Source organism: Eucalyptus grandis, chromosome 6 (assembly GCF_016545825.1).
Source record: "Eucalyptus grandis isolate ANBG69807.140 chromosome 6, ASM1654582v1, whole genome shotgun sequence".
Lineage (NCBI taxonomy): Eukaryota > Viridiplantae > Streptophyta > Magnoliopsida > Myrtales > Myrtaceae > Eucalyptus > Eucalyptus grandis.
In genome coordinates this window covers 19,513,313-19,529,774 of record NC_052617.1, presented here as the reverse complement: position 1 = coordinate 19,529,774, position 16,462 = coordinate 19,513,313, and the positions used below count along the sequence as shown (strand labels likewise).

General features: G+C 43.0%; 3 protein-coding genes across 5 annotated transcripts; 1 reads left to right on the top strand and 2 right to left on the bottom strand.

Annotated features, from left to right (window-relative positions):
- Nucleotides 1-4,288: 4,288 nt before the first annotated feature.
- LOC104448821 lies at nt 4,289-6,990 on the bottom strand. Of its 2 annotated transcripts, none has more exons than XM_010062732.3 (2): nt 5,496-6,990; nt 4,289-4,683 (listed from the first exon to the last, which is right to left on the bottom strand). In XM_010062732.3, the coding sequence occupies exon 1, from the start codon at nt 6,792-6,794 to the stop codon at nt 5,529-5,531; it is 1,266 nt and encodes a 421-aa protein (XP_010061034.1). In that variant the 5' UTR covers nt 6,795-6,990; the 3' UTR covers nt 4,289-4,683; nt 5,496-5,528. The 2 variants fall into 2 exon arrangements, with proteins under 2 accessions (XP_010061034.1, XP_010061033.1); XM_010062731.3 differs by having other exon boundaries at nt 4,289-4,593; nt 5,496-6,989.
- An 823-nt stretch (nt 6,991-7,813) lies between these two features.
- Nucleotides 7,814-12,626, top strand: LOC104448820. Of its 2 annotated transcripts, none has more exons than XM_010062729.3 (7): nt 7,814-8,220; nt 8,329-8,943; nt 10,077-10,267; nt 10,975-11,213; nt 11,309-11,508; nt 11,847-11,972; nt 12,081-12,626. In XM_010062729.3, the coding sequence occupies exons 1-7, from the start codon at nt 8,065-8,067 to the stop codon at nt 12,177-12,179; spliced, it is 1,626 nt and encodes a 541-aa protein (XP_010061031.2). In that variant the 5' UTR covers nt 7,814-8,064; the 3' UTR covers nt 12,180-12,626. The 2 variants fall into 2 exon arrangements, with proteins under 2 accessions (XP_010061031.2, XP_010061032.2); XM_010062730.3 differs by having other exon boundaries at nt 7,815-8,220; nt 10,080-10,267.
- Nucleotides 12,627-12,969: 343 nt separating this feature from the next.
- On the bottom strand, nt 12,970-15,133 carry LOC104448819. The gene is made up of 2 exons (XM_010062727.3): nt 14,666-15,133; nt 12,970-13,351 (listed from the first exon to the last, which is right to left on the bottom strand). The coding sequence occupies exons 1-2, from the start codon at nt 15,020-15,022 to the stop codon at nt 13,334-13,336; spliced, it is 375 nt and encodes a 124-aa protein (XP_010061029.1). The 5' UTR covers nt 15,023-15,133; the 3' UTR covers nt 12,970-13,333.
- Between the last annotated feature and the right edge of the window lie 1,329 nt (nt 15,134-16,462).

Sequence of the window (16,462 nt, the reverse complement as noted above, 5' to 3'; positions counted from 1 at the left end):
TAATTTATATGTACTATGGGGCCTTTGTGCAATTATGTTCTATCCGTTACGTGATTGAAATTAATCACTCTTATAAATATATATCATGCAACCCTAATTGAGGTGAAATCACCAGGAATATTTTATCGTTATTTTCTTTCTAACTCTAAACATCATCACAATCGACACGTATTATTCAATGTTTTAGCAATTCCAATAACACATGAAGGGCAACGAATTTGTGTTTAAATAAATTAAGCTAGCCAGCAGTCGTGTTCTTACCTCTTGCGATGCACCTGAAGAAGCACCTAGAGACTACACCCTGAACCGTTTCTTGTACCCGATGCATCTGCCTTCTCTCTCGCGAACCATTTTAGTTTCTTGTACCCGAACCACTCGATTAATTGGGTTAGAGTCTTCGTCTCCTCGTTGGCGTAATGTAAATTGTGCACCCATGACAATCCGCCAGCTCTCAAGATTCGGTCTACATCGAACATCAAGAACTCCAACTTCTCCGGCTTCCTCCCCAACATCCAATCTACTCGATGCCCGAGTGATGTCGAATAGATTGTCATGAACCTGGGGTCCAAGCTCAATAACAAAGGGAGTAGACCCTTGCGGCAATGAACTCATTAAATGGGGCATCGATGGTTAACGTGCTTGCGATCCCAGTCACGTTCTCATCAGCCGTCCCAGAAGCAACCTAGAATTTTGCAAAAATGATCAAGCGCTCTTGTCAACACTGCACACGATGTATTAATGCAGAAATGATTGCAAAGAGAATGGAAATTATGATGGCAAGTGATGGAGTTCGAAAGAATATTGATTTTGAGTGTCCAAGACTTGGACTCCAAGTCATGATTTGGTGGGCAACAGTTAAATACAGATCTATTTAGAGATTGTTGTGGGCCTAGCCCTGTAAGGCCTGATCCGTCCGTAGAGTACACTATCTAGAGATTACTTTTGAAAGTTCCACATCTTCGAAATTCATTTTAGGCCTCACACCAAACCCTAAAATGGTTTAAGGTAATTGATTACTTCAGAAATGAGGAAGACAAAATCGGTACCTTAAATTCTCAAATAAGGACAACATAAATATTATAACTTTCGTACAGTACTCATTTTTATACTATTGTTGACACCAAAACTACTCAAGTCTTTGACTGTCAATTTAGGAAAAGATAGACCAAGCAAAATATAATAGAGGTAGAATTTGCTAAGTGTAGAAGGTTCTCAGTCGGCAAGTATATGTAGTCGATAAAGTGGATGGTTCTGGTCGATGAAGAATATAACATGGAAAGACTAAGTCCCAGGACACGAGCGTCGGTAAGTAAGGCTTGACTTTGTTGACAAAGGGCCGCATCAAATGCGACTCCCAATGAGCTGCAAAGTAGCTATCCAAGTGATGGGACCGATAATCTTGGACACAAAGCGCTTGGGTACATTGACATAGCTATGAAAAAGTGAAACTAACGTCATCATCAAGTAAAGGATGTCACGGATCTCGAAAGCCACTCATGATAGAGATTGAGAAATATGGGTGATTGCAACTGCTGAATTATTGGAGAAGGAACCACGAAGTCTCCGGTGACGGTGAACAATGACATGAAGAGTGGAAAGCAGCCGTCAAGTAGTGGAATTATGTCTAGGAGTTGATTAACCTTTGCAAATACAAGTTACTGAATACTAGGATTGTAATTTCTGTAAATGACCGCCAATCAATGAATGAACCCTAGTTATATATCTTTACATTTCAATACCCTTTTATATGATTGGCCACGATCATTTCCAGTTTTCATATTTTCAATTTTCTGGCCAATTATGTTTCAAGTCCAAAAGTCAGTAAAGGACCCTTCGCATTTATTATTGATTTTCACACCGATCCATCCATTCACTATTCTTTTGCTTTTCTGGATTCTTTCACCATCTTGGGCGCACAAGTAACCAAAGCTTGTCCTACTCGAATTGCCCCTTTCATCGTCTCTCTCTGCAAGCATTCCCCTTCCAGGCACTTGCATTGCAGGCGCCTGTACGTTGTTCATGTGACACCAACTACTTCTTTTGTCCCCGTTCTTTTTGGGGGTTCACGAGACCCGCAAGCTGAAATGCTTCCATGGATTTTCCCCCTTGTCCCATCACCCCGTGCATCGGCCTCGGTCCCAGCAATATCTCTGTGAGCATGGGTTGGTGCTGTCCGTGCGCCAGTGCTAAATCGATGGAGATGGGAACTCGTTGTTTGCTTCAGCTTGAAGAGAGGAGCATCGAGGCTCGAATATCAGCCCCGTTTCCTTGCATTTTCTAGCGCTTTCTTTTCCATTAGCATCTCTGAAGTTGCTGGAGTACCCGATTAATTTCCATAACTTTCACGATCTCTTTCCTTTCAACAAGAGTCGCCCCACTTTCTTATCATAGATTTGCGCGTGAGAAACAAAAGATTCAAAGGAATGGACCAATTTGGCCTTTTGAAAAGTATGCTTTAAGGTCGATAACAGTCTCATTTTCAGTACTCTTGAAAAGTTCAAAGAAATTTCCTCCCCAACGTCCTCATTTTATTTTAATCCTCTTAAATAACTTAAAGAAACCAGATGTAGCTACTCCCGATCTCGACTAGCATTGGACTCAAAACACAGATCCGTATGCATTGGATAAACCCAAAAGAAAACTACATTTATTTCCAGTACTCTTGAAAAGTTCAAAGAAATCTTCTCCCAAACATCGTCCCTTTAATCCACTCTTTTTAAATAACTCAAAAAAAAAAATTGAATGTAGCTACTCCCCAATCTTGATGAGCACAGGACTCAAAACACCTGTACTATTTGGACTAACCCAAAAGAAAACTTAGACACAACAATTCAAACTCCACTCCGCTCGCTGTGTTGATAGTGCACCAAAAGTAGAAAACGACTCTACTCCATAACACCATAGAGCCAAATTAATGTGGACCGTGGGCCTCTCTTATCTAGTTAAAAGCTCGATAATAAGAGGTCGGCATCGCTCGCTGCTTTTCTCGTTATACGACTTGACATCAATCTCAGTTCAATTGAATTCACCAAGACAAAAGAAAAGGAATTCGGAAAAAGAAGAGAGTCCACATTTTCAATTCCATGGCAAAAAGTTGGAGAAGACAAGATGCATACTAGGCCCGCTAATATATGGGCTTTGAAGCCCATCTAAAGGATGGATTGGACTTCTGCAAGACGTTCACATAAGGTACCAGGAAAATCAGGAAAAAAGAAACACAATTTAATCACAGCAAGAGTCCCAAAATCCATCCCTAGAGTGCAAATGACTCTTGGAGCAATTAAGTCCCCGTGTGTTCAGTAGATATTATTTAAGCTTCTTGGCGGTTTATTTATATTCGATTGATGAAATTAAAAGGACCCGATCGAATACTTTGTAAAAGTTTAGTGCCTATTCGGAAACAATTTAAAAAGCGACTTTGAGTATCTTTTGCGGATTTATCTTTTATCCTTCTCCAAGTGCTTCACAGTTCACAGGCGGCGTTCGCATTGGCGAGGGTCCCCAAAGGTCATGGAGCCCTCCATGTTCAGCAAAAGAGGTGCCAAAAGTCACCTCTTTTGTTGAAGCTCCTATCCTTTGACAGCAGTGTTTTTATAACTTGACCTCAATCATGATCTCTCAATCAGATCAACTCAATAAGAAAACTGCACACCATCATATGCTTCCTTTCTCGAGTAGATAAGCCCAAATTTGTTTAGTTCCGGTACTTGTTATGGCCCCGATGTACTTTTTTCTTTTCCCATTTTTTGTGTAAGGGATGAGCAGAGTTCGTATTGAGCGCGCATGCATATGTTCGAGAGATGATCGATGGCCGTGTTGTGCCCTCCTCATTCGATGTTAAGAACGTGTATCAATATCGGAACGTTCCCCGACCTCCAGGTATCAAATCACTTATACTTTTGCCAGGACTCCAGGAATTCCAACTACCCTCCTACCTTACAGCTAGTGGATTGCAAACTCAATATCTCTAAGTCACGAAGAATTAACGGGGCCGCTGCCAATCATGCAAAATTTCATGCAAATAAAGAGGATAACATAGGCCTGTTTGTTTAGGATTAAGTAGATGGCATAGTTAAAGAATGTTCCCGACGCACTTGTGTTTGATACTTTATGGAGAGTAACTCAATCTTAAAGACAATAATTGTACATTATAGAAAAGCAATCAGTGCATCGAGGTAAAGTTGCTTTAATTGGTTGCTTGGCAAAACCCCTTAATGCCCTTTTTAGATGGAAACATGAAAGTATATTTTTAAGTTTTCCTGTGAAAATTCAACCAAATATTAAAACGAAAAACAAACGATTTCACGGCACTCCATTACAGAGTCAGATTCTTTAATCCTTTCGAGTAGTTCTTATACAGGAGTTGAGCCCACTGCGCAATGGCCGTCTCTTTTTCTTCCCTCACCCTCCCGACCAAAGAGAGTTACGGATGTTTAGACACCTACTTACAATGTCTTAAGTACTTGCTTTGCCAATTTTCTGTAGGATACTCATACTCCTAGTTGTTTACATAATCGACTACTCGCCATTTTTGCGGTGAGTAGAAAAGAAAGTTTCGAGAGAGCAGGAGAAACACTCACCCAACCAATGTCCCTGCAAAGGAAAAATACTGATTATCTTGCTGAAGCTCCTAAATGAACAGCCCTGAACACATTATCCATGCTTGCCTTGATTCTACTTTCCCTATACGCAAGTTGATTGTGCAAATCACAGACTTGAAATTGGGCATCGTTACCATAATTTAGTCACAGAGGCAAGGACACCCTTTCATCCCACAAGGGGAAAAGGAAAGCCATAGAGCATTCTATGGACAAATATGAATCACAGCATGAAGAGAAACTCTACAGCAGTAGTATGTCAACTGGAGTTGGTAACGTATCTGGATTGGTTGGAAAGAAACTGGCATTATAAGGACGTGGGCATTGTGAGTTTCCAATGTCAGCTCAAAGCAAAGTTTTATCTAATCCAAGCTCTATGCTACAGGAAGTTCAAAGTGAGATACCTTGTTTATGATATTTCAATGAAATATATGCACAGATTGTCGCAAACAATCCAATATATCTTGCCTGAAGCTGATAGCAATCTCAGTGTTTCAAGCAATCCATTGTTGGCAAGTCAACGTAGTAGGTACCAACAAGGGAGTCAAGTAAATAGGCACATAAGCAACAACAGGCTACTGCAAGAGAAATCTACTTTCCATACCAAAACAAAGTCAAAAAAATCACAATTGCCTGCTTGCAGCATCAAGAAGGCACAAATGTTTGTCATCTAGTAGCTCACCAAGCCAGGGAAACTAATGCTTCTCAGGAAATACAGAACAAATACAGCAACTTGTATGTTATAGAACCTATTTATAATTGCCCACTACTGGTTTGCAGTGGTACACTGGTACAATTGACGCGTATTATTCCATGTTTTAACAGATTCCAATAGCACATCAAGGGCAACGAATTCGTGTGTGAATAAATTAAGCTAGCTAGCAGTTGTCTTCTTACCTCTTGCGATACACTCGTAAAAGCACCTGGAGGCTATACCCTCAATGGTTTCTGCAAAACCGCAGATAAGTATACTTCAGATTTGGCCGACCCAGATGCATCCTGCTTATCTCCCACAACCCATTTTAGCTTCTTGTACCCAAACCGCTCAATCATTCGGGTCAGAGTCTTCTTCTTCTCCTCGGTGGCACAATAGAAATTGTCCACCCACAGCAATCCTCCAGCTCTCAAGATCCGGTCTACATCAAACATCAAGAACTCCAACTTCTCCGGCTTCCCCCCAACATCCAATCCACTCGATGCCCGAATTATGTCGAATACATTGTCATAGAAGGGGAACCTATGATCCAAGCTCAAGAACAAAGGGAACAGACCCCTCGCCGCAATGAACTCATTAAATGGGGCGTCGATGTTTAACATGCTAGAGATCACAGTCACATTCTTCTCAGCCATCCTCGCAGCAAACGTACCCGACCCACCTCCAATGTCGAACCCAATCCTAATTCCCCCACCACCCAATGCCAACACGTCGTCGATGACGAAATCATTCTTGCCTCTCGCCTTGACAAACTTCTGATTCTCATTCCCACTAGCCAAATCAAGACAACCAGCACACTCCCTAGTGGACTTCTTAGTATTCACACACTCAAAACTCTTGCAACCAAGGCCGCTCCAACTCACCACCTTCTCACTAATCGGCTTCCAGAGAGAGACAGGGAAAGGGCGAAGACCCACCTTGGGGATAGACCTGGCGAAGCACCTCCTCCGAGGCAGAGGCTCGCACCCGCGCAGAATCAGCTTCTGGGCAAGGCTCCAGTCGTCGGGACAGGGCCCCGTGACCTTGTAGCTCATGTACTGGGTCAGCAAGTCGACGGATTTCTCGCAGGAATGCCCGACGGAGGCCACCATCTCGGTGATCCCGGTCCTCGAGTCCTTGCCCAGAGGGAGGGAATGCGGCCGGAGGAACGTCTTGAGCTCGGCGGCGATGTTGGGTCGGGAGAGATCGATGCTGTCGTAGCCGAGGAGCTCCTTCTCCATCTTGGCGAGCTTCTTCTGGGAGGAGGCGATCTCGCGGAGGATGAGGGAGACCTGCTCGGAGATGAGGGAGATGTTCTTGCTGTGGTGGCGGAGGAGGTGCCGGTCGGCGGCGGCGGGGCCGGAGTTGGTGAAGGCGTAGAGGGCGAAGACGTTGGTGGCGACGACGGAGAGGAGCATGAGGAGGTTGAGGGCGGAGGAGCAGATCGTGGCCCGCCTGAACCGGGCGGTGCCGTCGCCTATCTTCAGGGAGACCGACCCCATTGCGGCGGGGCCTCGCCGGTCGGGATCGATCGAGGGGGAATGCCGGCGCCGCTGCGGAGGGCGGAGCGCGTGAGATTCGAGGGGAGTGGTGAAGCGAGTGCAGATTTGTAGATTCGGGTGGGGGGATTATGAAATTCAGGACAGTGGCGAAGTAGTGAAGAAACAGTGCTGTCTTGTCGGTGCCCGGGTTTGGACATCGACTTTGGACCGTGTGGATGGGTTGGATTGGTTGGATTGGTTGGATTCGGGCTCGGATTTCACGGGAACTTATTGCGCTCAACAGCATCGACCCGTTTTCCAAAATATTATTTTTCAAGCAAATAATTAGTATTCTTTCATACCTGATGCTAAAACCTCTTTTTAGCATTTAGATCTCATTTGAAAATCAAATGATTTCAAGCTCGATTAGCTCCAAGAAGAGAAAAGAGAGCGGTTATGAATTGTGTCGGCCCGATGTGACACATTTACTCGTGGAGAAAAGTTACTTCTGGATTATTTGACCTAATTAACGAATTTTTTAATTTTTTCAATAAACCTCTCGAAATGTATCATAGGCACGTCTTTTAATCCATATTTTGTGAAATGCGTTGTCAGATGAATCAATTATATTTATTAAATGGATCATAAATGAGTTTAGACCAAATTCTATGAGTTATAAATGGGTTTTATATTGATATTAAATAGGTTTACAACGTATTTAGACTCAACTTGTTTTCATGACCCTCTCTTCACTCCCTCGATCACACGTTTACTCGTTCCGTGCTTTTGCCTTAGTGTGAGTATGTGATCTCCTAAATTGAATTAAATATAGAAATGTTTTATGGAGGGATTAAATAGGTTGGGCCGAATCATCCTCAACCTGGCCCGAGCCCAATCTGACTGTCCCTCTCGACGGCTCTAGTTGTCACTTGCCAGTGAATGGCGCGTCATCACAAATAAATAAAAAAAAAAAGAAAAAAAAATGTCCACGTCATTGTCATTTTCTTCTTCTGTTTTCCTTTTTCCCTACCACCGCTCCCGCGAAAATCGGAACGAAACGACACTGTTTCGCTGTGATTGCAGTGCCCCCCATCTATGTCGGCTCGCCTTCATCGATCACCGACGACGATAAGGAAGACGGCGGCGGCGGCGGCGACCGCGACCTCCATTGTTCGACACGCATCTTCGAACGGAAGCAAAGCATATACACTCCGTAATCCCGACCTATTTCCCTTCGGAATCCTCTTCTCTCTCTCTCTCTCTCTCTCTCTCTCTGAGAAAGCGGTGGATAATGGGAGCGTCGTCTTCATCGGAGCAGAAAGCCTCGCCGGAGCAGCGGGAGGCCGAGTCCGCCGCCGCCGCCGCCGGGGCCCTTCCGATGCTCCGCAAGGCCTTCGCCGACCTCGCCGATCCGCGAACGAGCGCGGTTCCCGTCGCCTCTCTTCAGGTGCTCCGATCTGCGCAGACGCGCTTTCCTTTTCAATTCTGGTGCGCGCGTAGTTGATTTTAGGTCGCCGATTTAGCTGCGAAACTCATGTTTACTCAATTGAATCAGCGCTGCTTGAGCTTACGCTGCGATAAACCGATTAGCTCGGCGACGAGAGTGCCCCCGGACTCGTTCTCCGGGTTGCTGGAAAACGTAGGGGCTTCTATAGTTGACTTGTTCTTCGTGGCTGAGAAGGGTGGATTGAGTTGGGTGGAGTTTGTGAAAGGCTATGTTAAGTGCTGCGGAAGGATGGCCGTGTCGATGGTGGTTAGTAATCTGCTGAGAGTTTTCGCTTTGGCGGCGAATAAGGCGGGGCATCAGGTGGATTTGCAGTTTGAGTCTGATGAAGCTGATTGCAAAGTAGGAGGACATCTCGTGCCTACGGACGTGCTGATGCTTCTCTGGATGTGCTGGACGATGTTGTGGAGTAGTAAGGTTCACAAGTTGCCGAGAGGGAAGGCGGCCTTGTTTCTGCCAGATATCAGTTGTCTGGTTTTGTCAGCGGTGGTGTCATGTGCTGACAATGGCAGTAGTTTGAATCTGTGGAATTTTGACATTTTTGGCTCGGAAGTTCAGCTTCCTGCCGGGAAGTTTGTTGCATGGGCTTTGGCGACAGTACCAACTCTCCCAGAGTGCTATTCGCAGTTTATCCATGAGCATCTTGGAAACTGTTCCATTTCACAGGTACTTGGTTAATCTTTCAGCAGTTTTATTGTTCCCAAAATTTATTTTCACAAGGAAGGTGTTACCTTTGTGATATGCAGCACTTGAATTTTATATACATGTTTTTGATTGGCACTGAACTACAGGATATTGCATAATTTTTCTTTTTATTTGCTATCTGTGAATCTGTCCAATGCGTATAACTGTAAACAATACCATGATTCAGGGGTTCTGGATCACATAATTTACTCATTTTAATAAGGTGATGCATCAGTTTCTAAGGTTCACTAATTGCAAGGAACCTGCATATCACTGGACTGGAAATGACAGATCAATTGCTTATAAAAGCGAAATTTGTTATTGTAGAATTTGGCCATGTAAAGGAGTAGAGTTATTATTCGAGTATTATGGGCTAGTTTTGGATGCTTTGGCGGACATTAATATTAAATGTCTTTTCTTTCACTTGCTTGTTCTCTTCTTCCTATCTCTCTCGCTTGTTATTGGGGAGATGCTAATATCTCCCTTGGAAATTGAAGTGCATCATATCTACTGGCTTTTGGCCTCTGTTTGAGCAATATGTTCGATCCACTTTACAACCTTACCTCCCAAGGTCATGTTTTCACCTCATGTGCATATTCTCAAGTACTCCGGAATGTCAGCTGCACGATGAAACCTGTTTGATGTTTCTTTCAACTTCTCAAGGGCGATGTGATAAGCCATCTGATTATCTGCTCTGTAAATTTGCTCCAATTTTTCCCACCAGTGATGTCATTTCCATGACTTGCAGTAGATGTTCTTACTGGGTCAAGTGTCCGTATTGTCTCGATTCATGTGAGTTAGTAGGGTTTAAATAAGTAGAGCCTTTTTCAATGGGGGACCAAGCAACATGGTGTGGATAATTCAAGTATGTTGATGAAGCCTTAACTCTGTTCCCTGGTTCTCTTCACATCTTATTAACTCTTGGAATTGCTGTCCATATCATGAAGCATTCTTGATGATTTGTAGTTCATCAAAGTGGTCAGAAGTGAGCTTCAATGCAATCCTCCAATCTATATACGAATGGATCTGTAGTTCACTTTCAGAAGTGAGCTTCAATGCAGTCCTCCAATCTATATACGAATGGATCTGTTGTTCACTCTCTTTTTAAAAAATAGCAGGATGAACTGGAGCCTTCAAATTCATCATCAGGGGACATCACTTCAGTAGAGACATCTGGGGCACATCTACTTACCCCAGGAAGGGCGTGGGCTATTTCCCTTACAGCCAGAAATGCATTGAGGGAAGAGATATTAACACATTGCTTTTTCAGTAACTGTGACAAAATAGAAGAAAACCTTCTATATAGGTTGGCCATTTCGCCTTTTGTTCTTATTTTACTGTTCACAATGACTTTGTGGGAGGTTTTTATGTTGCTGTTAGAGGCCTCAAATATTGTCATCTTGCAGCATCAGAAAAACCTGCAGGCTTTTAGTGCTCAATTTCCGGAAATTTATTTTTTGAGTATATTGTCTGTGAGGGCAGATGGGAATTTCGCATCTATTTTATTTAGCCAGTGATGCTCTAATCTCTGTTACCTTTGTGTGTCCGCATGCGTGCGCGTGCCTGGCTGAAACTTCACCTGATAACTAATATTACTCCCATAAAGTTTGTGGCTTTTGTGTCCCTGCACTTCTCATGATCCAAACTGCCAAATTCCTCATCCCCTTGATAGTTGCTGTAACATTTGACTACACCCCTCACATGGACACAATGATTTCGATGCAGTATAAGCCAGCAAAGTATTGCAACAACCTTTAACTGTTACATGTATATTGATATCCAAATGCTGTAGATACTTGAATATAATGTGAATAATCTACAATTTTTACCTGAACAGGCTTTTAGATCAGGTGTAACAAGAACAGTTGACTCGTGTACTTTGATGCATTTCAAATATGCTCTCTAGTTTTTTGCTGGAACTATTGGACAGCAATTTCCTATTGGTGATCCTAAGGATGAGCTATTTATGACTGCATTGACTTCTTTTTAAGATCTTTTATTGACTCTTCGTAGGTCATCTCTTCATGGGAAAGGATTGAACAGATTCTGGTCAAATACTGAAGGTTATCTTGGTCCACTGCTTATGTTGGTTTCTGGTTATTCTGGAGATTCTCATGAGGCTAATACTAGAGACAAGAAATGGGTCATTGGTGTACTGCTACAGCAGGGCCTTGAAAGTAGGGATCATTTCTATGGAAGCCCGGGAAATCTCTATGCTGTTGATCCGATTTTCCATGCATATTTACCCTCTGGTATAGGAGATAGAAGCACTAACAATTGATAACATTTTTTTCTTGAATTATACTGGTGATGGAGTCAATTCTGATCACCTGGATATCATTATCAGGTAAGGAGAAGAATTTCATATATTCCCACTTGCATCCCTCTGCAAGAGTATATGAGCCGCATCCAAAGCCTGTGGGACTTGGGTTTGGAGGAATCATAGGCAATGAGAGAATATTTATTGATGAAGATTTTGCTAGAATTACTCTTCGCCATCATGCTGTGGACAAAACTCATCAACCAGGGCCCCTCTTCCCAAATCAGGTAGGTACTTATTTTCACAAGTTATGTTTCTAATTATGGTTGAGAAGACTAAATATGCATATTGAGGTGGCTTCTCCATTGAAGTCGTTTTGCACAAGTTTAGGATGGTGGTACTCCACTGATCCCTTTTCTTAACTTTATTCTTTTCACTTACATGAGGGGTACATACTAAAGCATGCTGAACCTTTTTTTTTTTTTTTGGGGTTTCCCTTTTCAACAATGTAATGTTTTTTCTCTTCACTTGCTTGGAGCAATTGCTATGTGATAGAGGATTTTTTAACTATGACATACTGTAAGTGGAGATTTTATTCCTCATAAGTGGATCTGTGACTTTGTAGGGATATCTTGCTACTGATGCTTTTATATTAGAAGTTGAAGTTTGGGGATTAGGGGGTACAAAAGCCAAGGAGGCGCAAGCTTCACTTAAGAAAAGGGAACAACTTTTCACTGAGCAGAGGCGCAAGGTAAGAAGGCTAGAATAACCTTATCTAAAATCACAAGAGTTTTGCATCCCAGAGTTATGCATACTAGGTGATGGACTGACGAGCAACACTATAATGCATCCTGCACAGGTCGACTTGAAGACATTCGCCAGCTGGGAAGATTCACCTGAGAAGATGATGATGGACATGATGAACGATCCGAACAGCGTGCAGCGGGAAGACCGGTGACACGAATCTCAAAGATGAAGTTCATCCAGTTGACTTTTGATGCTTCCCGTTTGTTTGGAGGTTGAAGGTTGGTCAGGACCATGCCAGCCCCTTGATATGGCTAAACTTCGAAGCAGAATCAGTTAGGCCTTCAATGGCAGTGCTGACAGCTGAGACGCATGTACATACCGGATACTTCTGCACCCGTCCTTGCCTTGTTAGCCAGTCGCATGTGTATAACCACTGTTTGCTTCCCCAAATGTATGATTCGGGATGTTTGATGATGTAAGTGACGATGAAAACTTCCTCTAGCATCTCTGCTTGTAGGAACTATGTACTCGAGTGACGAGGGCACTTTCTGAGCTAGTCCCGGTTTATAAGGCTTCTCCATTGGTTTTTGGCTTCTGGATTCTCCAATAAGACAGAAATAGATTGAAGCAACAGTATTCGTAGGAGTTGTTTCATAAATGGAGTCTTTGGATTTAATATGCCCATTTTTACATACCATATCCAGGTGCTATTCGAATCAACCTAAAAAAAAAAAAGGCTTGGGCTTTAACTTGTTGACAATTAGCTCGGTCATGGGGGATCAGACGATGGATCCGCCAGCTAGTGGTCCTGATCGCTGATCTATCAACTGACGAGCGACTCAGGCTATTGCACGTGCACCTAATACTCAATTTGTACATTCCGAGGGGCGAGGGACGTTCATGCGCATGACACGTTTTCCGAACAATCACTCTTAAACTTCATCCCCTCGACAAAGGATAAACTAGGGTCCAAAGACATCAAACATGACCTGCGATGCCCATTCAGAGAAACTACACCAGCATCATATTCTTTTAGTTTTGACGGGGAAAATTGCTATCACAAAAGAAGTTCACTCGCGTCTGGGTATTATCACCATGAAAACGTAAAATCAAAATTAAAAGAACTGCAGATGGAATTTTTTGTTCTCTTTTGGCATCTCGGAGGAGTTCTCAAATAACTGAAACCTTAAATGAAGCAAGAATGCCGATAGAACAGGAACGACACAAGCTAGCATAAGAAACAATCTTCGATGTAGTGTTCTTCATAGTCACCCCATCTTGGCAGCACACCAGGTCCAGTCACATCGTTTCAGTTGATGGCTCTGGCTGTTCACCCACGTTCATGGCCCGCAGTGTCTGCTGCTGCTACTCCGCTTTCCTTGGCTGTCAAACGAGACATAAGAATGCATGAGCTTCACACAGCTTACATGTATCAAGATACAGTCAATATGGTTCCATGACAGGTAATATTCCACTGCATTGAGATTGGAAGGAAAAACCGATGGCTAAAGCACTCGGCTTGGCCAAGACTCGCACTGAGAGTTGAAAGCTACAAAAATGGTAGAAAAAACTCACACACAAACACACACACACACACAAGTTCAACGTAAAATATGCTAAACTTAAAAAAACTTCCCTTTTCATTCGAAGGCAGGGGGTCTCAACTAAGGCCTGAAGACAAAAATCACACACGAAAAAGGCTTGACAAAAATTTTAGTAATTGTGCCTTTTTTACAATTATGAGATGCAACACTGTGCTCTCACTGGACAACGCTGAAAAAGGTTTAATTGACACGCATCTCTGCAGCCTGTGTATTCTCCCCAAATCCTCAAAACATTTGAATGCTGATGACTAAGCCAAACAAAAGGACAGCGCAAGACATGATACTCACAACAAATCAAAGATGCTCCCATGAAAGATATTAGGGCAGTGAAAACATCCGACATGCCAAAACAGAATGAATGAGTAATCACCCAACTTCAGCATTATCTGTGAACTGGCTAACAGTCTACATTGTTAATGATAAAGTCTCATGTAGTCACCGATTCTTAAGCTACCTTAACATGACAAGTAAAATAACCAGCTGTCCCCCCCCGCCCCCCCCTCTCTCCTTTTCTCTCTCATCACTGACTTCCTGAAATTACCAACTAGCTTTCTCCCCTATTCTTTTCTATACTCCACTCACTGCCGAATCAATTGGAATGCAATTTCTGGGAACATAAACTGTTCACTGTCACGTTCCCTCTCGAGTTTTTGGCCCTCCGTTTCGTTGAGCCCCGAGAGGAAATAGGCAACTTATTAACCCATCTGAGTATCAGATAGGAAGATCATAGAGCATGGATGCAGCATGTCCATGCGATTTGAGATGGGAAAACCATCAACCAATTCGTTCTAAAACGGACATAAGCTAACGAATTCAAGAAATCAACCATCTTTTCCAACAGCGTGGGCCACAAAATGGCAAAAATGCGATCTTTTTCCCCCTCATAACTCATGCGCAAAGACCCGTGAAAGGTCTTGCCTTTAACCACACTGACGCCATTCGAACTACTAGGATACGGCTAAGTTATGCGTAATTAAGGACATCCGGAATCGAAAATCAACCGAGCATAGATCCGCGCACACCAATTGTTCGACGCAATGCAACAGCGAGAGAACACCCAAAAACCACAGCAGAGACGAGATTCCCCACTGACCTTAGTGCCAGGCGCGGGCTGGCGCAGCTCCTCCTCGGGGATGATGACGGGCCAGGCCTCGCCGGCCTCGCGGAACATCTGCTCCGTCTCCAGGTGCTGACCCTTGTCGAGGATCATGGTCCGTATGCTCTGGGCGGTGGTGGTGGTGCCGTCGAACACCTCCTCGACGCCGTTGACGAAGGTGACGGCGATCTGCGGCGGGTGGTCGTCGGTGCGGCGCTTGACCACCACCTGGCACGCCGGGTTCGACTCCTTGGCCTTGCGGGCGTTGCACTGGGCCAAGAACTCCATGCACGAGGCGATGCGCGGGTCCAGCGCGTTGAACTCGATCTTCACCTTCGACAGAAACTTCAGCATCTTCTCTCTCTCTCTCTCTCTCTCTCTCTCTCTCTCTCTACGTGCAGGCACGGCGCAGGAACTGCACTGAGAAACCAACTCTTCTGGAGAAGCTTTCCTCGCGGATCGATGCTCCGGCGAACGAAAGTGAAGATGGGAGAAGTTGGGCCTCGAATTGTCTTCGTAGCCCGTGCAAGGACTCTGCTTTTCTGGGCCTGGGCCTGGGCCCGGCCCGGGCCCGGCCCAACCCGGTGACATTCCGGACAAACCGGAATAGTAACGAAAAGAGCAGCTTTACACTTGCAGTAATCTCTTGAAATGGATATGAAACAAAGGGATCGTTTGTCTACAGGGTGAAAAAGAAAAATACTTTTGGAAAAATCATTTTTCAAAGAAAAATGATTAGTTTTCTCTTGGTTGGTGATATGCTAAGTAGCACCACCGACTCGCAACTCACAACACGACACGACACGATTTGTCGATACGTCGTTTCTCAAAAAATAAAGAATTCTGACACGTTGTATATTAATTATATATTTATGTATATACGATAAATTATCATTTTTATGATTATTTTAATCAAATTAATTTGATTCAAGTTTACAAATAAATAAATAATAATAAAAGAGTTTATAATGAATTTATACTAAAAATATTAATCCACAATTTGTTAATATCATTCATTATTTCAATTTGACAAATTCAACTCCATTTTAATTATCCATAAAACTTAAAGGATAAAAACAAGTAATCCAGATTTTGGACTCACATATCAAAGTGTATTAGAAGAGAAGAAAAAAAACTTAATAGTGAATTGTATATCTTGGGAAGTAAAAGTTAAGAGAGAAGAGAAGATTAGATTTTTTTATTTTACCATTTTATTATTTTTTTACACATTTACATTTTGAGCCCTCATTTAGTGAAATTTTTTAAAATTGACTCGTGCATATTGGAATCACGTGTCGAATTCCAAACTCGCAAGTCGGAGAGCTTGGGAAAGTTGATCGGGTGTTGAATTTTTTAACATGTGTTGACCAAGTATCGGATAGTGACTCTTAGAAAGTGTTGGCGCTTTCTAGGTGATAAGTGATCGAGAATGTTTTCCAATGTTTAGATTTTAGTTACAAAATGACTTCTATCAAGCAAAATAAAAATTCATCTTTTGGAAAAAAAGAATTTTTTTTCTCTTTCCTTCTTCCCCTCTATTAATGGCTGCCTCGAGCCTCACTAGCCTCAACCAAAGTCGAGAAGAGGAGCAATTCAGCAAAAGTGTTTTCGCCTTTTAATATTTAGGAATTCTCCTTAATTTTATACATGAATATTTTCCTTGACCACAAAGTGTTTTCGGTTGACTAATTATTTTCGACAAATTAAAAGGATGGAAGTCTGGAAAACTAATTACAGGGAAACACTTTCCCTCAAACAAACACGCCAAGATTGGTTCTAATTGAGTGCAACCAG

Excerpts from the sequence above, each read along its gene's own strand:
- LOC104448821 (XM_010062732.3), bottom strand. The coding sequence starts at position 6,794 with ATGGGGTCGGTCTCCCTGAAGATAGGCGACGGCACCGCCCGGTTCAGG.
- LOC104448820 (XM_010062729.3), top strand. The coding sequence starts at position 8,065 with ATGGGAGCGTCGTCTTCATCGGAGCAGAAAGCCTCGCCGGAGCAGCGG. Across the intron at positions 11,214-11,308 it reads CCATGCATATTTACCCTCTG|GTAAGGAGAAGAATTTCATA; the intron begins GTATAGGAGATA and ends TATCATTATCAG. Across the intron at positions 11,973-12,080 it reads TCACTGAGCAGAGGCGCAAG|GTCGACTTGAAGACATTCGC; the intron begins GTAAGAAGGCTA and ends CATCCTGCACAG.
- LOC104448819 (XM_010062727.3), bottom strand. The coding sequence starts at position 15,022 with ATGCTGAAGTTTCTGTCGAAGGTGAAGATCGAGTTCAACGCGCTGGAC.